This window comes from Carcharhinus amblyrhynchos, chromosome 7 (assembly GCF_965287045.1).
Source record: "Carcharhinus amblyrhynchos chromosome 7, sCarAmb.v2.hapA, whole genome shotgun sequence".
Taxonomy (NCBI): domain Eukaryota; kingdom Metazoa; phylum Chordata; class Chondrichthyes; order Carcharhiniformes; family Carcharhinidae; genus Carcharhinus; species Carcharhinus amblyrhynchos.
In genome coordinates this window covers 57,633,247-57,660,553 of record NC_137330.1, presented here as the reverse complement: position 1 = coordinate 57,660,553, position 27,307 = coordinate 57,633,247, and the positions used below count along the sequence as shown (strand labels likewise).

General features: G+C 39.9%; 1 protein-coding gene across 2 annotated transcripts in view; it reads right to left on the bottom strand.

Moving 5' to 3' along the window:
• Window positions 1–448: 448 nt before the first annotated feature.
• Window positions 449–27,307, bottom strand: part of runx2a (RUNX family transcription factor 2a) — a 103,696-nt gene continuing 76,837 nt past the window's right edge. For both annotated transcript variants that reach the window (XM_080192371.1, XM_080192372.1), the window contains one exon: window positions 449–5,186. In XM_080192371.1, the coding sequence (XP_080048497.1) occupies window positions 4,708–5,186 (479 nt within the window). In that variant the 3' untranslated portion in view covers window positions 449–4,707. The remainder of the gene's footprint in view (window positions 5,187–27,307) is intronic.

Here is a 27,307-nt window from a genome sequence, read left to right as displayed (position 1 = left end):
GTAAAATTATGGAATTAGAGTGATGATTCCATAATCCTGCACTGGAAGCCAACAGCTATTCATAGGAGCAGTGGATGTCAGAATTGAACCTGCTATTGTTGTAATCCTATCCCTGCCCAATATTCCCTATGCCCATGCCTGATCTGCTGGAAAAACAATCACCCCCCCATATGCCAGCCAGCCCTGGAACCTGCCTCCATTTTAACAAAGGTTATAGAGAATATGAATAATGCACTAACTCCTGAAGTACTTGAATCATGTACAATGGTCCACTAGGTGACTTGGACACATAAATCTGAATATCATTTCGAGAAGATTTATTCACTGACAACCAGAGGTAAACAATACATAAGAACCTGGGCAAATCTGAATTCCACAGCTGCATATCCTTTGCAGTATCTTAAAATGATCAAAGAACATAGATGCAGACTTAATAGAAAAAGCCATTTTATTGAGAATGAAATTCAAACTTAAATCAATGTTACAATCATGACAATATGTCAGACAAGGAATTTTGCGGTTCGGTGACACAAAAACCATTACTTTAGCATTGTTCCCTTTTAAGACATAGCAAAGTGATTCATAATCAATGATGGCAATGGCTTGGAAACACAATGCATTTGTACAGTATATTCAGTGCAAAGCAATTATTCAATAACAGCAATAAAAAGCTTGTATTTATACAAAAAGTAAAAAAAAAGTAAAAAGGCAGAACTGTAAGTATACCTTTGAAATCAAAACTGCAGAATGTTGTCTGTTTTACGTACACAAAAATATGAACAGATTAAAATGTATGCTCTTTTCATGGAGCTCAACTATCTATGTGATAATTACATCAGAAAGCTAGGATTTCCATTTCATGCCTACAATCACAAACTAGAAGAATACAAAATATGAACTGTATCATAAACTGCTGAAATTATGATAAAAGAAGCCTTTTTAATGTCTGTAAAGAGAATTCAGGGTTGAAGACAATTGGGAGTACCAAATCAGAGATGGATGAGGTTTGCCTAGGTCATATTCAATCTTTCAAGTTGAAATTATCACTTTTGCCTTTCAACCTACTTAATAAATAATAGGATAAAGTGGTGCTTTCCACTACAATTTTGAGAATATTGTTTTCATAATGCTAAACAATCATGTGCATGATTCAACGTGGCAGTCACTGGAAGCAAATACAAATATTTTGTTCTTTGTAATAAATGGTTAATAAGCAAAGCTTATTTTGCCACCAGTACCAGCCAGTTAAATTAGCAGTTGATTAGAAAAACTTCAAAGTTTTCTGAATTCAGCTTGACACAATTGTGCTCATCAATTATTAATACGAGTTGCTAGGTTCGGCAAATACTTTGATCTATCACTAGAATCAGTGCTTCTGCTCTCTTAGCAAGAATCCCAGTACCCAAGGTCTAGAGGAAAGCAGATTAATCCTTTCACCAAAACACAAAACTAGAGGTAGCTTTACCCTGTGGCTCTGATTTGCACTGCTTCATTTTTTTTGTTTGTTTTGTGTCTGATGGTATTTCACACCTCCAGTAATTGACATCTTCTCAACACAGGATGTCGCACAGAATAATAAAATGATTCTCAATAGTTTAACAGAAAAAAGAAAATGGAGAGACAACAACTCCAGTATTCAGTGCTATCCCAAGAACTTCTGCAGAATCACATCTCATCGGTGAAGGAATTTATTATTTGGCTAACAGAATGAGACTCATATCTAAATGTAACATTTCAAACATGAGTGTATAATATTGTTTGTGATTGCACAATGCAATTGGAGTGATTGAAGCTGAATTCCTTTTTTTTTGCTCATATATAATACCTCAGATTACCTACTATCACTTTATAAACAAATAAAATTCTTGGTGTACTGTAAAGTCTATTAAAGCACATCTCCATTAGTAACAAATTTATCAGCAAACTGTCGGAGGCATCACATAACTGCAGCATAAATGATAGTTTGAGTTAGCAGTCAGTACCATAGAAAATAACTTTATCCAAAACCCCAAAAGATGTTCACATCTGCAATAGAAAATCTGTTCCCAATGGAAAAGTGATGAACACATTTTGCTTAATGTCCAAAATGTATGGCGATCATTAAAACCTTTGCTGTAGGGAATTAACCTGGTGGATGCTGGATCTTTCTGGATGTGATACAAAATGTTTTTGACTGTACAAAATCTTAAATTTGGTTCCAAAATCGCTGCCTGCAGCTCTACAAATATCACATCCTAACAAAGAATGTTCTTTTTAAAAATCACTTTATATAAAAAAAATCATATTTAAATCTTTGAAAGGCCATCTTAAGCAATAAAAATTACATTAAACAAATAGAGTACCTCTTATTAAATAGGTAACAGCCTGCACTGGCAGTAAGATTTGATTAGTTCAACCTTGAGTTGTGTAACCTGACACCTGCTTTTCAAGTGCTGCTGAAAACTCCTGAACTCATTACCTGTACAGATATATAAATGTAGACTGGTGGTTGGCTTCAAGCTACCACTTGGAATAAATAATATCAATAAAGTTGTCCAGCTTTAATGTAAATCGGCCATATTGAACCTTGGGTCCACAAAAGCATGCTCCACACTTTGCAGTTAAAAAAAAGTGAACTATATCTAAATATTGAAAAATATTTGACTTTATTTAATACATAAAATAGTAATGTCTAAGTTTCATAATGGAACAAAGCATTTGAAATTTAAGGAAGCATTAGGATAAGTGAAAATTGCATTAATGTACCTCTCATCTATTTTGTGCTTTTTAAATTATAAAGACTGAATACACATTTCCAAATGTAACCTTAGCTAATTATTTGATTTATCGGTATTTCAAGGCTAATATCTCAAGGACCTGGGTTACTTTGACACATAGTAAGTTCTCTATTAATGTACACTTAGAAATGTACTGTTAAACGTATATTTACACTTGTGTTAATAAGGGATGAGGGCCTTTAAAAGGCTCAGTTTGATTTGAGAACAAAGAAAAAAGAACTTAGATTAATTTAGCACTTTTCCTTGTTTAAATTGATTGAAAGGAAATAGTGACCATAACAGCATGTTCTTTAGTCAGCAGCAATAAACAAAAAGATTTGGGTCAGGATTCTCCCAAAAGGATTTGGCTCCAATTTCCTTCAGGGTTTTTGAATTTTGATCTCTTTTTAGAAATGGGTTTGAGCGGCAGTAATAATATAACACAAGTCAGATGCCATTTTGCGCTCTCCACTTCATTGCTTTTGTGGATCCATCCGATCTTAATTATTAATATATAGATTAATAACCACAAATACCAGAAAATTAGAGTTATTATGGGGAAAATCACAGGGGAGGGTTTTCATCCTTATATTGATAAACAGTTATATAAGAATATGATTGGTTAATGTACTGTTGGGCAGCAATGTACTCATTCCTTTATTTATCAAAGCTCTGCAACTGTGAGTCACATAATGATGTTTCTTTGATTTGATATCTTTAAGAAGACTAATTTGTCAAACAAAACACTTCCAATTTATACCTCAAAGAAATTTACATTTTTCAAAACGTGACTATTCAATATACAGGTTTTATTTTAGAAACGTATGTTTTCAGAGAACATGTAAATTGGACTGAATGATTTGAAGGTAGGTGTCCCACAGCCACTGGCATGAGCTACCAAGAGTACACTATTTCCATTATATTACTAATCTTACACATGCACAAATATTTAGTGATTAAACCATTCTGGGATTCTAAATATTTCAGGGAAAAATTCATGTACTTAAAGTAACCCATTTGAGTATATCATAACAATATTAATAACTTCCACCTTTTTCAAGTATGCAGACAACTACAGATACTAAATTGTAATGATGCTACAATAGACATTACTATTTTAAGGTTGCTATGTCACCATGAAGGAGGCATACAATTAATGAGTAAACAATATTCAATAGAAACATTAATGACACTGAAGTAAAGTGAGATTTCTTCAAGCCAGATGACATTTACCTCGTTTGAGACTGGAAAGCAATTTTCTTTGAAACATACACAAAAGCATTTAAAGAATGCAAAAACAGACAATCCTTTTGAAATCTGCAGTAAACATTCAATTAACAGGAATTCTCAGATAAACGGCACTTAGAAAACAACTTTTTTCTATTTACACTTGATGGGGATCTCTCAAGAAATTGATAAAGAAAAGTTCTGTCCCTCTATGCATAGTTAAAACTGAGTGCATACATGTTTCTGATATCACTATTCTAAAAGTGAACCATTTTTCCCATAGACAATTTATAAAAAAAATAAAGTGGATAACTATTTCTTGTAGGACTTTTCTTCTTCTTAAGCTTAGAGTCCTCTTATTCTTCTTGTTTTAGCCACTTTTCTTGCTACTTTCAATGTTGTTCTAATAATGCGTTTATAAGTTACTGCAATTTTCACACTGTCAGTTCTGGGAAGGCCCATCTCTCTAAAACAAAACAGTTTTGCTGAATAGCTAGAAGTTCTTCATATATTTGGACAAGATAACAAGTTCACTCAAGAACTTATAAAAAAGCAATGTGATGTGCATATCTTGATCTGTACAGAAATGTCTTCAAATACTGTACCAGTTCTTTCACTCAACAGTCTTAATATGATAAGATTTTCTTCCAGTTAAAAACTGTATAATAGGCACTATTTAAACGTTGACTTCCTTTGCAAATTGTTGTTATAAGGAATCACAGAGTTAGTATGGTCTCCAGACAGACTCATCAATCCTCCCAGTGGAAGTCAACACAGTGGGAGAATTGCTGTGGCTTCCATCAGCATCTACACCATCATTTTGGTTTGGCAGGTTTGGATTAAGGAGTGTACTGCCAGTTGATGCACTAGTGCAAGGTGGCAGCATTCTGGAGGGGGAGCGTTCTCCTCCTGCCACCATGGAGAATTGGTAAGATCCAGAAGAGGTGCCATAATAGAGATAGGGTGCACTACTGGTCTGGAAAGGTCCACTTTGGTTTGGGGATGAGCCAGGATAGGGCGGTGGTAGATAGGTATGGTAGTGTGTAGCTGCAGACATACCCAAAGACATGCCAGTTGTAACTGGAGTTGGTGTGTAGGTGAAGGCAGCTGGGTAGTGCATTCGGGGATTAGGAAAACGGCTCTCTGTGAGGGAGGAAAGCCCAAACTGTCGTGGGTCTGAGAAGGGACCAAGGTCTGTAGCACCTACAAAAGAAAAAAATGAAAAGCATTTAATAACTTGCAAATCTTTCAAAGAAACATTCACAAATCATCATTATATGGTTAGACATTAAGCTAGATTATAATTTGCATCTAATCATCACACGCTGTAAAATAATAAGATTATTTAAAAGACAACCAAAAGGGCCAGTCAATCAGAAGGTGACAGCTCTTCTGTACTCAGCAATTCCATTTTGAAGGTGATGGATACAGTACTACTTTCATCCAGGGCCCCAGATCAAGGGGCGACCTAGGCACAGCAAGTGATGGTGGAAAGGGAATCATAGGCTGGGGGAAAATGGATTGTTAGCTTCCCCATCATTTCTGGAACCAATGTTAATCTATAAAAGTAGGCATACAGCAAAGACCCACACTAAAAGTAAACTACTGGAGCCATTGACACCAATAGAAAATTAAGCATTACTTCAATATTGTCACACAAATAGCTGGCAGATTATAACGTTGGCCAATAATGAGATTGAAATTCTTGAGCAGTAATATGAGACCCAAAGGGAATATGGTTGCATAAATTCCAAGAGCATTCACGAATGTTCTTTATGTAATTCTGAGACCTTTCATAACAAAAAAATATATTTTTTAAACAGAACCAGCCTCCTCTGCTTTATGTTGTACCCTGTCAAAAATGACTCCAACATGCCAATCTCAACTTTCCATTTTAGTTTTTATGTCTATTTTACATCGATTGTAAAGATTTCAGCCCTTATTTTATAAATTATTCTAAGTACTCAGAGGTCACGGATTTGTTGATTCTGAATCTACGAAATGACATACAAAATCTCAAAGAAAAATTCTGTTGTGCTATTTGAGGAGCCATAGTGAAAAATCTGATACAATGAGCAACATATAGAGAGAACTCTGTGTGTATATTCCATTTGAGCAGGAGCTATAAATAACATGCATTAAGTATCAATTTATCAAAAGATTTTCTAATGAGAGCTTCCTGTACTCTAGCTGTAGGCTAACAAAATAAGTACAAAGCACGTTGTGTATGCGGTCCCCACAGTTCTAGTTAAACAGAAGTTGGGTAAACATCTTAGAACTATTTTCAACTATATTTTTCCTGGAGGGAGTACAGTTGTTTTTATACTGTAATTAATATATATGATTTGTTGAAACACATTCCTGAACTAACTTTAAAGGAAGTCTGCACATAAAACTGAATGGAATGCATTATTACTTATTAGTTTGTGCCCAAACAAAAGCAGATATCTTAGGTAAGGAATGCAATCCTTTCTGCAGTATGTCTGGTATGCCCACTCTCAGCATTCTTTTACTTAGGGGGTATGGGGTGTGGCCAGTTATGCTCAGCGACTTCCCTCCTACATCCTGTCTCTGTAACCCAACAAATGCCAGGAGTAGGTGCCAGCAGTTCTAATGTATATGAAATGAAATAAGTCATACAAACAACTGAAATGAACTTTTAACGTCATATACTATTTGGTGCAGGAGGGGTGTGTGCTGGGGAAGGATGGGTGGTTTGTGGGGATTGGACTGGAAAACTATTTTAACAACTGAGGACACCCTACTGCTCCCCCTCCCCCAGTCACAATCTATCCTAATCTTCCCAAGACTTTTAACACAAGTTTTTTCTTCATGTGCTTTGCAACAAAGGACACTAAAGAAGGCAAAACAGTGAATAGTTTACTTTTGCTTATTGGATTGCTGTCTATAATTGCATACACTATGGCAAAGATTTTGTTGCTGTCTTTGATCGCAGGATTTTGGTCAAGGAGATGATATGACTGGAGGTCGCAGGTGAATGGGAAGGTGTGGCATAGTGGAGCAATGGTAATGAAGGGACACAGTTACAGCCAAACCATCTGGAGGGAAAGGGTCATGGATTTCTCCTCCCTGCCTATTCCTGCTTCTCCCTCAATGCTGAACTTCCCCTCTCCACAGCCCCTGCTCTATCTGCCCTGTCATGTTGTAAACCAAGAGGTACTACAGCTAGAGCCTCCATGCCTGTAGCAGCCTTTGCACAGACAGGTCATCCAATCCTCTGCCCTCCCTGTGAAGATGTATCTATACACCCTGCCAAATCCAGCAACTGACCACAACATCTCCAGAAACAACTCCACGGTACTTTCATAAACTTTGACATAGCAGAGGTTAGTCTAAATCACCTTGCCTGCCAGTTGGATGTCTGGATAGCAAAAAATGCTTGTGCATGTTCCCACTTGCATATACTTTGCTGAGTAAAAAAGGACATGCATTTCATGAATCTGCACAGTCTAAGGTCCAAGAACATGAGGCAAATCAACAGGATGGCAGTCGCTATGCTCCTGGTGCATGTGCAGCACTCTCAAGCTGGTGCCATTCCCAGCACCAGGCATTGTGTGAGGTACGCCAGACTTGGCCAGAAGCGTTAAATATACCATTCCGAGGGCCTCCAGCTTCCATAGCTCAGCCTTCAGCATTGCTTACAGAGTTGAATTTCCAGCCCTTAATGTTTAGCAAACCATCACATTATTACCTCATTCAATCTTTTACACCCCATGATTCTAGGTATGCCAAAACTACCAACATTGTTAATCAATTCCGGCCTGGCAGTTTCTGTCACAAGATTTTACTGCTAATAGGAATACCCACTCCTTTTAAAAATACATTATAGCTCTAAAGTATTTGTCATTGTTCACATGTACAAGTGAATGTGATTTAGTCAGCCACTTGTCCAATTATCCTGTCCTGCAGTTTTACTGTGCTTTTGCAGTTGTGCATTTTGAATATGCTCCATTTTGCTATGGTTTCCTATTTAATTTTGTTTTTACAATTCAAGTTACAATTGCATGGATTAATGCTCCCTCCCAAATTTAACCCTCTCTTTCAGACTTCTTCTTTTGAATGCATTCATGCAGAGGTGAAGTTTCACATGGAAGGAGAGAAGGGGAAATAGCACCAGTATCCTCACATGTCCAGTCTTTCCATGTAAAGTTAGAGTGGCCCTGATTTCCCTAGCCTCTGCCTGGCAGGAATGGGCTGCACTAGGCCTAAAAAAGCAGTACGACTTCTATCTCCCTCCTCCTGGTATGGCTGCCATCATTCTTGACCACCAGTGGAACTGACTGGCCAAAGGGCCACCTGGTTGAGTTGGAAGGCTGCTTTTCCCATGCAAAAAGGTTCCTGCTGGTTGTCGAATTAAAATGCGATGTTGAGATACAAATATACAGACAATGACCAAAATTTTACTTTGCTTGGGCAGGTGCATACCCAACCCAGAAAATGTGTAAAATGGCACAAGAAGAGGTCGGGCATGTGCCCCAATGTCATCACCACCTCGCACATTGTTTGGTCAGTGGGTGAGAGTCAGAAATGTTCCCACTGACAATCAAGCAGCCAATATAAATGAATTAAACAGCAATGTTTTATGTTGCCCACCTGCCTTTACGTTTGGCAGGCAGGCTGATTGGTAAGACGACCTTTACGTTTTAACTACAAACTCAATCCAGGTGGACAAAAGTCATGGGTCAAATAAAGTGACAGCCCACAAGCTCTCTTTTCTCAGCATTCACTCTCCTCCCTCTCACCCACTGTGACCAGCCTTTCACATAGTACATTTCACACTAAATGGTATGAATTGGCCATCCAGCATAATATCACGTTAACAATGTGATCTCGGGTGAGAGAAGGTTTCATATCTGCACCCAGTTTCACCGAATTCAGGCGTACCCAGGACATAAAATTCAGGTCCATGTATAATTAGCATTAGACTCTGAGCAGCCTAATTAGTAATCCTTACAGGAACTGCCCCAGGCTGTTTCTAAATTAGGTAAATACAAATATGTATGATTTATATAGGACCAGGAGAAGTATAAAGAAATCCTCCTGTCTGCATCAATAGTTTTGGCACTATGACTGGCAATTCTATCAATTGTTTTCCTTACAATATAGAATTTCCTGTTTGGCTCATGGAGTAGCCATCAGAATTCCCGTTCTGACCAGCCTTTACCCCATTGGCAAACTTCCAGACATCAAGTGGTTTGGGCCTCATCAAAGGGTTGGCACACTACCCAACTGAGGTATGCTCAAAGTCAAAATCAACCCCAGTATGTAGGTTATTCTCCAGCACCAGCATCACAGCTAAGGCCAATTCTGTCCTCATGAATGTGTCTATGTAGTGATCAGAAGCAGGGATATCTAGTGAATTTAAAACTCTGTTTCCTGTGTCTTTGCACAAAGTCTCGTTCACCTATCGTCCCTGTATTTGCTGGCCTATATGCCCTGGTTAAGCAATGGTCATTGGCCTACAAAGACTCCAGGTCTAGCAAAGCCTGAACAGTCTCATACCTCCCCATCTCTCACAACTCCCTATCTCCTCATGCTCAGCATCTCTCCAAGATCCCTGACTTCAACCAATTCGAACTTCTTGAGCATCCCCAATTTTAATAGCTCTACTGACAGCCATGACTTCTCAGCTGCCTCAGCCCCAAGCTCTGAAACTCCTCCTTAAACTTCTCTGCCTCTCTCTCCTGTTTTAAGATGTTTCTTAAAACCTATCTCTTTGGCCAAGATTTTGGTCACCTTTCTCAACGTCCCTATGTGGCGCAGTATAAAATTCTGTTTGATAAAACTCATATGAAGTGCTTTGTGATGTAATACTATTATGTGTCATAAGGATGCAAGTTGTTGTTCTTCTGCCTGAAAAGCAGCTGACTTCACACATCAGGAGTCAAACCTGAGAACTTCCTGATCTGTTTGGCTCATTTTCAACCCACAGGGTGCAATTATCATCCACTGAGTTGTCGTGATGTTTGTGTACTAAGAAATGCTTTTAGCAGGTAACTTGTAGAATTATTACATTAAACTATAATGTGACAGGCTTCAACAGAGATACCGTAATAAAACTCTTGCAATAATTTGAAAAAGAGGTATTCAAAATCTAAAAGAAAAAAATGGTGCGTATTTAAGAAGCCCACACAAGTTGTGGCACAGCCTCACATGACCAGTATATCACTCCCCAGGACCTATTGCCCAGATCTGTTCCTGAAATGCTTCCAGTGAGTGCGTGCGCAGGGACCCCTTCAGAGAGAATAGAATGAATCGGAAAGACATATGGAAACACTTTCATTGAACTGTTTCCATGAAATTTTTAATGAGCCAAAGCCCTTAGATGTGGTTCAATGCCTTAAATTAGCAAAATAAGAAAGTACAAATCCTCTTTCCCTTTCAATCCATACTCTGCTTTAAAAAAAATTAAAAACCACTAATTGCTTGTGGTTCAACAACAGAAAGACATTAAAACAGGACCTTCCTCCTAAAAATAGCAGCAATTCTCTTCAAATTCCTATTCAGAATCAATAGTCTTTCTCCCAGTCAGATTGTCTCCTTGAGGCACATAATGCAATTTTTCATGTTGAAACAGGTGGGAGGGTTCAAAACTTAACTAGGCGAATGGTCGATTAAAATTGCTGCTGTTGATGATTCATTTTGCCAGAATCTGAACTGAAAGGCCTTGTGGACATGACCAACTATTATATGTTGGCTTACAGTAATAGAATTAAAAATAATCAGGAGTCAGTCACTGCTGATTGAATCTGGGCATTCAAATTTAATTGCATTTATATTTTGGAATAAGACAACAAGTTTAACAGATGAATTAAAAACAGGTGGAGGTGTCCTGTTAAATAGCAAGTAAGCTGCTTGAACTCGTCATAAATTCCCACCCTCTGTTTTTAGGCATTACACAGTATGACATTCCAACTTGCCAAAGGGTCTGAGGAGGACAAGACAGTCTGTCTGAAGCTCATTTCCTTTTTTTGGTCAATTTGTAGTGTAAAATTCACACAGGAAGATGTAAAGAAATCTACTTTCCACTTATCTAATCTGTTGGTTATGCAGCCAACACATAGAAGGCAGAGGAGATCAATTACAAGGAGGAATGAAATACGTCCCCTTTCCGCTTCAACGTAACAAATTATATTATAAAAATCTCATATTTGTCTCTAGAAAAGGCACTGTAAAATAGCAGCTAAATTTCCACGCGTTCCATGAAAAACACTTGCTAATTTTACAGTGTTGTCCTTATTTGATTACTATAATTATTTTGAAGTCCCAAAGTCAGAATGTGGCCAATGTGAAAAAGAGAATGTGCTGATTTAATTTCCTTATTACTTTATATTGTTAGTTGGAGGCACTCCCTTCTGAGTACAAAATATATCCTTTAGCTTTCTTCTATCCTATACAGCAAGGGCAATCAATTGTAAAATACATGTCATGAAGGGGAGTTGAGAGACTATACTATACAGAGATAGGTCATACCAGCTCACATTCTAAAACTATTAATAATCATTATAAATCATTAATCCACTTGAAGGGAACTTTTTGAAAGTCAACTAGTCAAATATTCATTATACTAATATGTAAACTTTTGTCTTTTGGAAAATAATCATTATGCTCAAATTGTTCTAGTTAACAACTGTGCAGAGGATTTCTGCCCCTTTGTCTACATATTGAAGGTTTTCAATATCTTCACTGCAGCTAAACTCTGACAACTGGTAGCTGACATATGTTCCCCTTTCAGAACCAGTCAAATCTATTTGTAGTCTTCTGTTCCATTGAATAAAGTGGTCAGCAGAGGAGTTGAGATTGAGGCTAAAGGCCCAATTTATGAACTTTGGAAGGTTCCTCAATAGCAGCATGCATTTGTAAAAGTCACAATTTTCCTTCCTGGCTTCATGATGGTGCTGAACCTTGAAGTATTATCATTCAACTCGCGTTAATGGAAGACTTAATCCTCCGATTTGCTAAGTTCCTGATTTGAGCTATGCTGGTCCTGAAGTTTTTGATTAGTAATGACAATATCTTCTAGCTAGTCCATACCTCAGTCCTTCCAGCAGGCTACCAAATGGCAGAGGACTAGGAGATAAAGGATCATCCACCAACCTATCATTAGAGGTACAAATCAAGCGGACCATTTTAGGTGGCAAATACAAATCTACTCTGTTTGATTGAGGCATTGCCCTTGCATTCCCTATGGCAACATCTTGACCAATCATAGTCGACTTACCATTTTGTGATTTGAAATAAATGCTTAGGGAATAACTGTCCCCTGGCACATTTTGCATGGAAACATCTCGACCAATCATAGTCAACTTGCCAAACAATCTTTTTCTCATGCAATAGAAATTGTTGTTCCCTTTGAAATTTGGTATTCTTGTGTTTGTCCTGATGAGTGCATGATAAAAGGCTTTGATAGCATAGCTGCAACTCTCCCACTTCGCCCACCACAGAATTGGAGCGGGTGAGGGTCAGACAGTGGAAATCTCCGTTGACCTCAGGTGGGAAATATTGGTCTAGCTTGAGCGAGGCCATAAAATTCCACCCAATTATGTCTTTTCTCAGTAGTTTCTTTTTCTCTTCTTTAGATAACTACAGCAATACAGAGAAAGTTTCAACTTGTTCAACTTCAGCACTTTTACGCGGATGACAGTTAGACCAATGTGTCTCCACTAATCTACTTCAGAACAATGCACCTGCCACAAAACATTTAAAGTCTGTTTGAAATATTGAAAGCCCCAAGCTCTGGTTCAATTTGTGGCTCTAGAATCTCAGGGTAATGATGCAAGCTGCATGATTTGTTTCAGGCAATAGGAAACATTGATGAGATCTCAAACAGATGTCATGGGAAGTGCACAAATTTGCAAATCCGAATGTGAACAGATAATTTCTGATTTAATGTTGGCATTAATCTTTATGTTAACTTTCTCTGCTGATGACAAGAAAAAACAAAAATAACTATTAGTCTATGGGGATGGATTCACCTCCTTCGAAGAAAGAGGGTCAAAGTGCAATTTCTGCCCTTTGGCCCATCTCCGTCATGAGTTTCACTCATTTTCCTCCATCAGAACTTTTTCTGCATTCAAGATTGGACCAATCTGAATCCCAGCCAGCAAGAGAGCTGGAAGAGGGACATAAGTCTTTGGTGATGCAAGTATCCAATGAAAATTTTCATTTTAGATCTTGTGGTAAGCTAAGGCCTAATATATGGCCTGCAGAAAGGGAGATGTACCCACTATCTCCCTGAATCTGCTCAGAATAGTCCATTGCATATTGGAGGATAGGGTTTGAATGTGGAAAATTGCATTTGGCAAAGCAGAGTTCAAGTTAGTCAATAGTATTCTTTTGAGACTAAAAGTTTATCAAAGGAGAAGTATGAGTAAAAACATGAACAATAATAAGGACAGTTAATCCCTTCCCCTAAGGTTTAATTATGCATCAATGTACATAATGAACTTTCTGGTCATGGCCTTATTTAGATTGCTTCATTTTCACAGTTTGTGCATGGAGATACTGGCTCTGAATTTCCCAGAAGAATTCCTGATTTCCTGTTGTTCCTTCATGTCAGCACAACTGCCAGTGTAACACCATAAATGATATTTTTGTCAATCTCCTGCCAAAGTTACAGCATGAAATCGGGCAAACCCTTACAGAAATTTGGTGGCAACATTAGTACAATTTACACTTTATATTATGCACCATTATTAAAGCAAACACAGGCACATTTTGATTCAATTTGTGCCCAATCTAGGGGAAAACAATTGAATGCAGAATGCCACTAAATAATTGTTTAATTGCACCATATGGTAAATTATCAATGCCGCTTTCATTGTCACCTTGGAGGACACAGCAGCTGGGAAAGGCTGCTACCTGGGAAAAGCTTCTTTCAAATAAGTGATCTGGAATTCTAATCAGTTAATATAATTAGGTGTGGCACAATGCTACCCTAAAGAAAACCTAGCACATCAGACTCTTAAGGCCCCGACATTATACTGTGCCATTGACCCAGGTAAAGCAAAGTAAAACTTCCTGTTTTGGCGGCACGTTAGAAACTATCTTTTCACAGTTGCTCAAGGTGCAGGATGCTTTTCACAGAGATTGCAATTTTAAATAGAGGTTATATTCAGGGACTATGAAAGGAGCATTCAACCGGCCTCAAGGCAAGTCAAATGCTGCACCTAATAACGTAATATGTAGAATTTTCCATAATTGACTGTAGATTATTTCTCAATTAGCCTGCAGTGATGCCTTGATAGTTACCCACACATGAAAGCATCGCCCAAAAACAACTGAAGGGTTGCAGTTGCTACTGTGATAAAATCTGCCAAAAAACATATTGGGCAGGATTTTTAAAAATTGACAGGGCTAGGATCAGAAGTAGGTCTGCAATTTTGGGTTTGTTGGACCATCCCAACCCTGAGCCATTTTTGAGAAGGTTAGGTTGGTGGCAGAACAGATGCCTGCCTATAAGTGTTGGGTAACCACCTGAGGTAACCAAGGGACCTATTAAGGCACCTCTCCAGCACCCTGAGTGGAATTTTTCAGTTGGCAGGCAGGTCCTACACTGTAACTGAAACATGGCCAGTGAGAGGGTGGTCCTTGATTAATTATTTACATATACATCCCATCATTCAACGTGACAAACACCATAAGTAAGACCATGGGCAAACCTTCTGGTATTTACTCTAAGGCTGGAATCCTCTCGTCTCCCGTCACTGAGTATCTCGGCAGCGAGAGTTGGTGCTAGCGGTGGGATCTTCTGCTTCTGCTGCTGTCAGCTTTCTCACTGAAGCCACCTCTCGGCACTGGGGTGAGAATTACACTGTGTATTCAATGGGAAATACACTGCTGGGGGGACCAGAGAATCCGCCACTAGCAAACAGCTGGAGGATTCAGATTGGCTTCCGGCTGCACCATTGGCTTTTCTTGCCAGATGATGCAGCACTCAGAGTAAAGAAATTCTGCAGTGCCTCTGATGCCATTATGCTGGTGGGATGGGACCTGATGGCTCTGCAGAGATTGAAGAGCAGCCCAGTCTGTGAGATAACAAACACGTCCCCTGTCCCACCCCTGGAAAAGAGGCAAACCCCCTCCCACAGTAAAGGGGAACTCCCCCTGCCAATGGAGCTTCCAAGAGGGGCCCCTGATGTCATGTCAGCAAGGGGGAGTTCTCATGGAGGCATGGGGCAACATCCAGTGCGGAAGCCCTTTAATTAGATGCTGATTTATGGAAATGAGGTTTATAGAACCATAGAACCTTAACAGTGCAGAACAGGCCATCTGGCCCATTGAGCCTGCACTGATAACAATCCGACCAAGGCCCCCATCTCCGTAACCCCACATATTTACTCTGCCAATCTCCCTGACCCTAAGGGACAATTTACCATGGCCAATCAACCTAACCTTTCTAGGTGGGAACCTTGTTTCATCATCGGTTGTCAGGCAGAGAAAGATCAGAAAACGAGATCTCGCCTCCAAGATTCATATTTCAGAAGTTTTGTGAGATTTCCTGCCAGAATCACCATTTTCGCCTGCAGTGAATGCCAGCAGCAAATCCTGGCCCAGGATTTGCTTCTGTGACAAGGTTATTCAACTATTTGTTTCATTTCTGTATTGTTGCCTGCTACATTGTCCTAGGTCACTGTTAGCCTAGACTGAATCATTTGTAAATGAGGAATTACTGTGGTTACATTACCACAACTCAAGCCCCACTATCTGCAAACATGTGGTACATAACAAGAAAGGGGTTTCTGTAGTGGTGCTGAGTGAGCCTCTGTTTACCCAGTCATGGATTCTGAACTAATCTGGAGTGAAATTATATTAAGTTATTACTTGTGACTTTAGAGGGAGCCTAAAGTGCCTTTTGCCGCCATCATTCTTCATATGGAACTATTTTATTCCGTACAGAACCTGGAAGAGATTTGAGCCAGTCAATAGGAGGTTTATTGGAGATTCAAAACAGCAATTGCTTAACAATGTGCTACTTGTAAAGTTTTTTTTCATGCTTTAAAAATATCACTGAACCAAACAACTTAAATGTGTTCTAAATATAACATACAGATCAAATGCAACAGCTGCTGTACGGCAATTCTCTCTCATCTGCTTTTATTTCAATATATAATATGCAAAATGTTTTTCATCTAACACTGTAAGTTAACTTTTCTTTTAAAAGGGAATTATTTTAATGAACTGAAAATGCTGATTCTTTTACGCTGTCCTATATGGTGCCATAAAACAAATTGTCCTCAAAGGACTTGTAATTAAACTCTTTGTAAAAGTAAAGATTATTGTTTTGCTCCATTGAAAAGTATTCTCGAGTTAAAGGAATGTTTACTTCCTATTTCATAGCAATGGAAAGTAATTTTGATAAGAAAAACATGATAAAAATCTGTTGGATATTTTCATTAGTTTGAAACTATGTCCTGTTTTAGCAGAGAACATCCCATTGACTAATCTATTCTAATCAAGTACAAATCAATCGATAAATGAATCCTGCACAATCTCTTTATCAACAAATCCAAGTACTTGAATTGCAAAGTTTTGTATAAAAATCAGTCAAATCAGATGTTTGAGAGGCCACACATACTGCATTATTGATGCTGTTTTACTGAAGTAGTTTGTGCATATTTTGCTGTCTCTGCAAGTCTGACAGTAATAGGCTGTGCTCCATATATTGTGCATACGAATGAATCATGAGATCACCCAACTGTATAATGCCAAAGGGAAATGGATGGCTGGAGAAGTTGACTGAAGTCTATTGGCACTGTTCTTTGACTTGTAAGCAGAAGGCTCCTATTAACAAAAATTCACAAAGGGCAGAGGCATGTTTGACGTACTTCTTTTTTTTCTCTCTCTTCCAATTTGCCTTTTTACCTCTTCCTGCCTTGAATATACTGCCTGCTGCTGGGATAGAGTTCCATTGGTGTTGGCAGCACTTTAGCACTTCATTCTACTGGGTGCTCTCCATGTGTTAATAAACTATTTGGTTGTGTAGGGGAGGAGAGTATCATAGAATCATAGAATCCCTACAGTGCAGAAGGAAGCCATTTGCTCTATCGAGCCTACACCGACAATAGTCCCATCCAGGCCCTTTCCCAGTAACCCCACATATTTACCCTGCTAATCCCACTGACACTAAGGGACAATTTAGCATGGCCAATCAACCTAACCTACATACCTTTGGACTATGAGAGGAAACCCACACATACATGGGGAAAACATGCAAATTCCACATAATCATCCAAGGCCGGAATTAAACCCAGGTCCCTGGCGCTGAGACAGCAGTGCTAACCACTGTGTCATCGTACTACCCCATGTATTCTTTCCAGTGGGAGCCACTCTGCCAATGCCCACTTCCCCATTCCATCCCACCATCCAGCAGAGACATTGACAATTTGTAATGCTGATACAATTAGCAAATATAGATTTTCATTTAAAAATTCAAGTTGGGCACAGTAGTGAACTATCAAAAAAAAAATTTTATAAGCAGAAGCTACATTTAATTCAAATAACATGAAAGAAAAAGGTCCTAAAATTATTGAACTGTTCTGCGGCACCTCGGCCATAGGTTGAGGAGGAGTTCACCAGAACGGCTGCTATCTCAGCCAGAACTGAAATGCTTTGCTTTCCCGCTTTAAGGTAGATTTTCTGGGATGGCCTTGTGGGAGCAGTAGGTTCTGTGCCACAGGCCTCAGTTGGGACTCAAAGAAGCATCAGTGAATGCAGGTATATCTAACTTTGGTTTACCTAAACAAAACTGTTGCAAGTGGAGCTTACTTAAGGATGCAATCCAGAAATCCTCCATAATCCTTTTCCTGGTGGATGGCCAATTTCTGGAGGTATTTTTGAGATATCTTGTGGGGTGTATATGATAGATACGTTCTCCCATCCCACCCCTCAACCTAGGTGGCCGAGGTGGACATCTATTCTTGATGTAAATGCCAGGATTGCCCTACAGTGAATGTTTTGTTGTTATGTGTTAGTTGTTGCTAATGTGGATACGTTTTTCTTTCTTTCTTCCCATTATTTATCCCTGATCTGTTCAGGACAGCTGAGCCATGGCAGATGAACAACCTGGTTTCTCAGATTTACCATTTCTATTCTGCAGCTGCCAGTGACAGAGGACTTCAGAAATAGATTCCAGTTTGATTGATCTTTCTTCTCTGTGGGCAGTTTCTAGGTATCGGCACAAACCATTCTCCATCACAACTGATCGATGGGTCAGTCCGGATGTGGAATTGTGGCAGCAAGATTATAATCTATGGATCAGGTAGGTGGTTTTGGAACTCTGAGTTGCTCCCAATGATTGGACATATCACAAGACTGGCTGCCTTCTAAACAACAATTATCATGTTGGTTGAATAGGTCTTAGCTTCTGAGGTGAAACTCTCAAATAAAATAAAAGTACTTTTAGAGAGTGTGAAATTTCTGAGGACACACAGTTTAGTATGGAGAATGCATGAAAGAATCCTCCTAATCATATTCATTGGGCTTTTCTTGTTTCATAGAATTTTTAGAAAAGAATGATTCAAACAATGTTTGCTTTCAAAAATACGAATGCACTTCACCATAATGCAAATTTGCAATTGTTAAGGAACTGGTATAGGAATTAATAAAACAAGGCCAATTTCTGTTAAGAGAGTAAGTGACCTGTTGATTAAAAATGTTTAGGGGAATGAACGATCATAATCTGATAGAATTCTTCATCAAGATATAGACAGTGGCATAGTTGATTCCGAGCTAGGGTCCTAAATCTTAATAAAGGAAACTACAATGGCATGAGACGCAAGCTGGCTTTAATGGATTAGAAAATGTTACTTAAAGAGGTGACGATGGATAGGCAATGGCAAACATTCAAAGAGGTCATGGGTGAATAGCAACAATTGTTCATTCCTGTCTGGCACACAAGTAAATTGGGAAAAGTGGTCAAACTATGGGCCACAAAAGAATTTAGAGAGAATATTAGGTCCAAGGAAGAGGCATACAGGTTGGCCAGAAAAAAAACAACAGATCTGAGGATTGGGAGCAGTTTAGAATTCAGCAAAGAAGAAACAAGGATCAAGAAGGGAAAAATTGAATACAAGAGGAAACTTGTAGGAACATAAAAACTGACTGTAAAAGTTTTTGTAGGTATATGAAGAGAGAAAGATTGGAGAAAACAAACATAGGTCCTTTAGTTTGCAACAGAGGAATTTATAAATGGGCAACAAAGAAATGGCTGACCAACTAAATACATATTTTGGTTCAGTTTTCACACGGGAGGATACAAATAACATAGCGTGGATAGAGGATTGGTTGTCAAATAGGAGGCAGAGAGTGGGGGTCAATGGGTGCTATTCGGATTGGCGGTTGGTGACTAGTGGGGTGCCCCAGGGGTCGGTGCTGGGGCCTCAGCTATTTACCATTTATATAGATGATCTGGAGGAGGGAACCGAGTGCAGGGTGTCGAAATTTGCTGATGACACCAAGATTGGGGGAAAGGCAAATTGTGCGGAGGGTGTGGAGAGTCTGCAGAAGGATCTAGATAGGCTGGGCGAATGGGCCAGGAAATGGCAAATGGAATTTAATGTTGGCAAGTGTGAGGTGGTCCACTTTGGTAGGAAGAATGGTAGGAAGGACTATTACTTACGTGGCGAAAAACTGCAGCATGCGACGGTGCAGAGGGACCTCGGGGTCCTTGTGCATGAGTCGCAAAAACCCAGCTTGCAGGTGCAGCAGGTGGTCAGGAAGGCGAATGGGATGCTGGCCTTCATAGCGAGGGGGATTGAATATAAAAGTAGGGAGGTCTTGCTGCAGCTGTATAGGGCATTGGCGAGGCTGCAGCTGGAGTACTGTGTGCAGTTTTGGGCGCCGCACCTGCGCAAGGATATTTTGGCCCTGGAGGGAGTGCAGAGGAGGTTTACTAGGCTGATACCGGAGTTGAGGGGATTGAGCTATGAGGAGAGGCTGAATAAACTAGGCTTGTACTCGTTAGAGTTTAGAAGAATGAGGGGAGATCTCATTGAGACGTATAAGATGATGAATGGGATGGATAGGATAGAGGTGGAGAGACTCTTCCCGCTCAAAAAAGACAGTAGGACTAGGGGGCACAGCCTCAAGATAAGGGGGAGGCGGTTTAGAATGGAGTTGAGGAGGAACTTCTTCACTCAAAGGGTGGTGAATCTCTGGAATTCTCTGCCCGTTGAAGTGGTGGAGGCTGCCTCGCTAAATATTTTTAAGAAGCGGGTTGATGGGTTCTTGATAAGAGAGGGGATTAAGGGTTATGGGGAGAGGGCGGGAAAGTGGAACTGAGCCACGACAGATCAGCCATGATCTTATTGAATGGCGGGGCAGGCTCGAAGGGCTAGATGGCCTACTCCTGCTCCTATTTCTTATGTTCTTATGTTCTTATACCAGAAATGTTGGGGATCACAGGATTTAATGAGAAGGAGTCGCTGAAGGAAATCAGTATTAGTAGAGCAATGCTGTTGGGGAAACTGATGGGATTGAAGGCTGATAAATCCCCAGAGTACTTAAGGAAGTGGCCCTAAAAATAGTGTATGCATTGGTGGTCAGTCAGTCACTGGAAATTGAAATACCCTGAGGTAGGGACGACATGGTGGCACAGTGATTAGCACTGCTGTCTCACAGTGCCAGGGACCGGGGTTCAATTCCCATATTGGGTCACTGTCCATGCAGAATCTGTATGTTCTCCCCGTGTCTGTGTGGGTTTCCTTTGGGTCTTTCAGTTTCCTCCCACGTGCTGGTTGGGTGCATTGGCCATGCTAAATTCTCCCTCAGTGTACCCAAACAGGCGCTGAAGTGTGGCAACTCGGGGATTCTCACAGTAACTTCATTGCAGTGCCAATGTAAGCCTACTTGTGACTAATAAATAAATAAACGTTTACTAAAACTTTTGTTATCAGTCTCTATGTGGATTGCACCAAATGGATCCCATTAACTTTGGGAGCTAGGGCAAGTTAACTTTTTCTTTTAGCATGCTGTGGTCATTTTATTCAGGATGCTGCTGATTGCTTTAAAAAGTTGTGGATTGTCTCAGCTGCTGTGCAGTATTTGGCATAGCTGTGAAAATGTGAACAGAGTTTTCAGACCAGGTTGTTTGATATGGATTAACTTGAAGCCTTCTCAAGGAGATGGAAGTTCTTGATAAAAACTTTCTTTACAGCTTTGCAGTTACAAAGCATCAACCAGGCAAGAAAAAGCCTCAAAGAATAGTTATGTAATAACAATAACATTGAATAACACAGTATGGCAGAGCTATGCACTCTGCTGAATGCCCTCTTTACTTGTTATTGTTTTATATGTTACCTGCGCAAGGATATTTTGGCCCTGGAGGGAGTGCAGAGGAGGTTTACTAGGCTGATACCGGAGTTGAGGGGATTGAGCTATGAGGAGAGGCTGAATAAACTAGGCTTGTACTCGTTAGAGTTTAGAAGAATGAGGGGAGATCTCATTGAGACGTATAAGATGATGAATGGGATGGATAGGGTAGAGGTGGAGAGACTCTTCCCGCTCAAAAAAGACAGTAGGACTAGGGGGCACAGCCTCAAGATAAAGGGGAGGCGGTTTAGAACGGAGTTGAGGAGGAACTTCTTCACTCAAAGGGTGGTGAATCTCTGGAATTCTCTGCCCGTTGAAGTGGTGGAGGCTGCCTCGCTAAATATTTTTAAGAAGCGGGTTGATGGGTTCTTGATAAGAGAGGGGATTAAGGGTTATGGGGAGAGGGCGGGAAAGTGGAACTGAGCCACGACAGATCAGCCATGATCTTATTGAATGGCAGGGCAGGCTCGAAGGGCTAGATGGCCTACTCCTGCTCCTATTTCTTATGTTCTTATGTTCTTATGCTGAAATAACTGAATTCCTGTAACAAGTAAAACATCAAGGATTGAATTTTGTTCTTGCTAACAGGTTTTCAGGCTAGCGTGGCCTGCAAAGTTTCCTGGACGGCCTTCCCGTAACCCTCCCATCTGCTCCCTAGGTTGGTCCACTCACCCTCATCCAATTAAGATCCTTAAGTAGCCACAGTTTCGAGGTTGGCAGGAAGATCTCATATTCAGGTCACCTTTTTTGGGCCTTTGGCAGAAAGGGGCAGGGGGCTGTGTTGGGGGTTGTTCCTTGGGGTAGGGGGAAGTGTTGTGTGGTGGGTGATTTGTGAGGTGAAAGGGTGTTCTGAGTCTGTGGCGGGAGCTTTGTAAAGGTGGGAGTTCTTTGCTGGGGGTTTCCATTCTTTTTTTCCAAATTGGGCATCCTGATCTTTTAAAAGCCTAGGTTGCTGGTGGGTTGGGCTTAGAGTAGTTTCCTTCCATTGAGTGCTTAAAAATATGATGGAGGAAGCCATCCTTCAGCCTGGTGGCTTTGATCCCATTTTTCCCTCCCACTCTGCAAAATAATGAGAAAATTCTGCCCTATGGGCTTGATTTTCATTCACCTGTGCGGGTGAAGTGAAGTCCAGGCACACATCCACCATGGTGCTCCCAAATGGCTTGTCAGTGTCCTAATGCTTCCAGAATGTGCTGCAGTTTACAAACTGAGAGCAGGGGACACTGGCAACACATTCACCTCTACTTAAATAATTAAGCACCTTCAAAAACTTATTCATGGGTTGGAGAGGGATACAGGAAATTTTCAAATCCGAGAAGGGGAGGAGTGAATGATGTGGAGCACATTGGCACACATCTGTCAAGCACAGCAGCATGCATTATCGCTGCTGATTTAAAACTTAGGAAAAAAAGTGAAATTCTAACTGAGGCGCTCAAGCTGTGGCACAAAGTTACCATTGCTTGAGCAGGGGAGGCGAAGAACTTTCTGACTAACTGGTTGCTTGGACACTGCAATGGCTGGCTGCTCTCCTGCTTGTTCCATTCTGCAAAGCAACAGAAAGCCCAGTCATGGCTGCTGCCTGCCTTTGAGATTTGTTCTCCAGTGTCAATTCCTGCCTCCAGGCAGCACATGACACCTCTAATTGGGCACTGAGCTGGCCCCATGCCCAGATAGGAGCTTTGCATTAAAAAATAATGTTGTGACATAGGGGTAGTTGGTATTCTGGAATGATCCATGCATTAGATTCCCTGGATTGAAAATCCAGCCCCATGGCAGCGAAAGAAACTTTAATGTCACAGGAATAAAGGTATTCAAATGTCATGAGGTGCTTAATTATATCATTAATGTTAAACTATTAAACAAACATTTAAAATATAATTTAAAATGATGCTGACCAGTTTCATTTAATTCACACCTTAGGAACCATTATTATTCATGTGTGAACCGTAACTGCAAGTGAGTCTGGCTATTCAACTGTCTGAACATTACACCTTAATCCAACACCATCTTCATTCGCTGTTCGTTTAGACACTTCCTGCAGGGGCTACTGAATAAGGATCAGGAAGAGGAACCTTACTTGACTTCTCCCTTCTTAACTCAGATTTTTTAAAAATATATGATTTGTGCCATGACCAAAGAATTACTACACTAGAGGGAACAACTTTGATGGATCAAACAGCCTTTTTATATCCCTGGCATTTCTTATATTCTCACATCTGGTGCACCCATATCTTTTTCTGCAATTCTCGTAGAAATTTATGTCATTTATTATCTTTTTACATTTAATTCTCAACACGCATACGCAACTTTAATAATTCTGTGCAATAGAAATCATGTAGCTCTGGTAACCTCGGAAGCATTTTGCCTGCATCCATATTCCTATAAGGAATTCTGCAAAACACAGAGACCTTTCTAGAAATATCATAGAAACTAGAAGGTGGACTAGTCCATGTGGCCCTTCGAACCTGCTCCCCCATTCATCTTGATCATCAAGTTAATTCAATGTCTTGATCCCACCTTCCCCCTTATCCCTTGAGCCCCAAGAGCTATAACTAATTTCTTCTTAAAATCACACAATGTTTTGCCCTCAACTACTTTCTGTTGCAGTAAATTCCTCAGATTCACCACTCTCAGGGTGAAGAAATTTCTCCTCGCCCCAGTTCTAAAATGTTTATCCCTTATCTTCAAACTATGACCACTAGTTATGGACTCCCCCACCATGGGGAACATTCTTTCTGAATCTAACAGAGCAGTTGTCCATCCCAAAGGATGGAATCTGATTATATCTGTCATTAAATGCACATATTCATAAGAAAATAAAACTGTAAGCAAATACATTCAGTTACTGTTATGTTCCACATCACGCATATATCGCAATGACTAATAATACATTGGTTAACTCAATTCATTCTACATTTAATTTTGCAGCATTATCAGTCAATGATGGCAGAGCCAGTGAGGTTGTCAGGGGATCAGAACCACCTCAGTAACTTTGAGTGGCCAACTTTGTACGCCAGGACACAACCAAAGCGGACTACAAGTAGTTTACTTAATTTTTAAAATTTAGATCTTGATAACTATCAATAATAATTTGCATTTATATCGGTTTTCTGACTCAAAACATATGGCAAGGTGCCTCACAGGAGTATAACCAGGCAAAAATCAGCACTTGGTTAAGAACCGAATATTAGGATAGATGTCAATAAACTTGTCTGAAACGGGGCTTAAAGGTGGAGAGAAAGAGAGAGAGAGATGGGGAAGTTTAGCGAGAGAATTACAGAGCTTGTGGCATAAATAGTTGAAAATATAATTAATTATGGTGGGAAGAATTTAGTGGGTAATGGGCAAAAGACCAGAGTTGGGGGAAAGCAGAGGGGAAGACAAGACCAGAAAATGACTTCAACATAAAGATGAAAATGTTAAAATTGTTGTGTTCGTGGATAATGGGAGCCTAAAGCAGACCAGTGAGTCCTGGGACAATGGGTGAACTGGACTTGCTGTAAGTTAGGATAGCAGCAGCACAGTTTTGGGTGAGCTCACATTTATAGAGAATACAAGATGTGGAGCTGGGAAAACAGTTGAATAATTGTGACTGGAAATTTGAAAAGCTTGGATGAGCAGTGAACACACTTGAAACAACATGAATGTTTTGATCATGTAGCCTAAAAAGGAAATATTATACAAGCCGAATATGCAAAATAGCATTGATGGTTTGAGACAAGTTTTTTTCTGTGATTTTGAGACAATTTACTTTTTTTTAATTTTATTCCAATTCGATCAAATCAAGTCCAATTCAGAGTCTCAACAAGTTGGGACGTTCCCGATCCAAGCTGAGAAGACAGGGCTCTCACCTTCTGTCTTGGGCTTGATCTACACGATCCAAGCTGATTGGAGTAGGCATAGCTCCTCCTCCAAGGCTGGATTTCATTTGCATCTTAACAAAAAGGCCAAGATGCCGCTTTTAAAAATTGCTTCAAATGAAGCTAAAATGTAACCTAATGACTCCAACCAAGCACAGCATGTCGATACTGCAAAAGGCCGAGAAGAGCTACTTTTAATACTAATCTCATTGGTGCTGAATGCATTCATTGCATGGAAACACTAGAAAGTGTCCTAAGCATCGTTTATGCCATTTTTTAGTTGTTTTCACGGGAGTTCAACATGCTTGAATGGATTAGTGGGAGAATACCTACAGAAATTCATCCCCGGTATAGCCTTTCTGAAGAGGCTATATTCACATTACAAAGTAGCTGTTTATAAAAGAGGTTTCAAAACGGCTTTATGGAAATAGCTTTTTAGTATTCAGAGATTATCCTCGCAAGCATCAAATTGGAAATGTTGATCCAAATCCAATAGGAAACAAATAAAACACACTGAGGATTTTCACCACATTGCACAGAATCTAGTAGTGTATAAATCTAAGGGAATTTCAAAATACAATTTAATTAATGCCACTGAGATAGGTTAGTAAAGGGATATAATCTCTGTGAAAAATGTACAATACATAGGAGCAAACACTATTCAATAGTAAAGAGGGAAACCATAAAAAAGCTGTCTGGGTTTAGAATAATCACAGTATTTCAAGAGAAAGTAGAGTCATAGGATAATAGAGCTTTACAGCGTGGAGACAGGCTTACCCGGCCCAACTTGTCCATGCCACCCTTTGCCCGATTGCCCGCATTTGGCCCATATCCCTCTATACCCAAGGTACCTATGTAACTATCTAAATACTTTTTAAAAGACAAAATTGTACCCGCCTCTACTACTACCTCTGGCAACTTGTGTGTGAAAAAATTGCCCCTCTGGACACTTTTGTATTTCTTCCATCTCACCTTAAACCTATGCCCTCTAGTTTTAGATTCCTCTGCCTTTGGGAAAAGATCAGATCTAGCTGATCTGTGCCCCTCATTATTTCATAGACCTCTATAAGATCACACCTCAGCCTCTTACGTTCCAGAGAAAAAAAGTTCCAGGCTATCCAGCCTGTCTTTATAACTCAAGTCATCTAGTCCTGATATCATCCTAGTAAATCTTTTCTGCACTCTTTTAAGTTAATAATATCCTTTCTATATTAGTGACCAGACCTGTATACAATATTCCCAGTGTAGTCTTACCAATGTCTTGTACAACTACAACAAGATGTCCCAACTCCTGTATTCAATGTTCTGACCAATGAAACCAAGCATGCCGAATGCCTTCTTCACCACTCTGTCCACCTGTGATCAAGGAGCTATGAACATTTATTCCTAGATCTCTTTGTTCTCTAACTCTCCCCAACATCCTACCATTAACTGAATAAGTCCCGCCCTGATTCAATCTACCAAAATGCATCATCTCGCATTTGTCTAAATTAAACTCCATTTGCCATTCATCAGCCCTCTGGCCCAATTGATCAAGATCCCGTTGCAATTGGAGATAGCTTTCTTCATGGTCCACTATGCCACTAATCTTAGTGTCATCTGCAAATTTACTAACCATGCCTCCTATATTCTCATCCAAATCATTAATATAAATGACAAATGACAGGGGACCCAGCACTGATCCCTGAGGCACACTGCTGGTCACAGGCCTCCAGTTTGAAAAGCAACTTTCTACAAACATCTGTCAAGAAGCCAATTTTATATTCATTTAGATACCTCACCCTGGATCCTGTGAGATTTAACTTTATGCAACAGTCTACCATGCGGTTCCTTGTCAAAGGCCTTGCTAAAGACCATGTAGACAACATGAACTGCACTACCCTCATCTACTTTCTTGGTTATCCCTTCAAAAAAACTCTATTAAATTTGTGAGACATGATTTTCCACTCACAAAGCCATGCTGACTGTCCACTAATCAGTCCTTACATCTCTAAATGCCTGTAGATCCTGTCTCAAAATACTTTCCAACAATTTACCCATCACAGGTGTAAGGCTCACTGGCCTGTAGTTCCCAGGCTTTTTCTTGCAGCCCCTCTTAAACAAAGGCATAACATTTGCCACTCTCCAATCTTC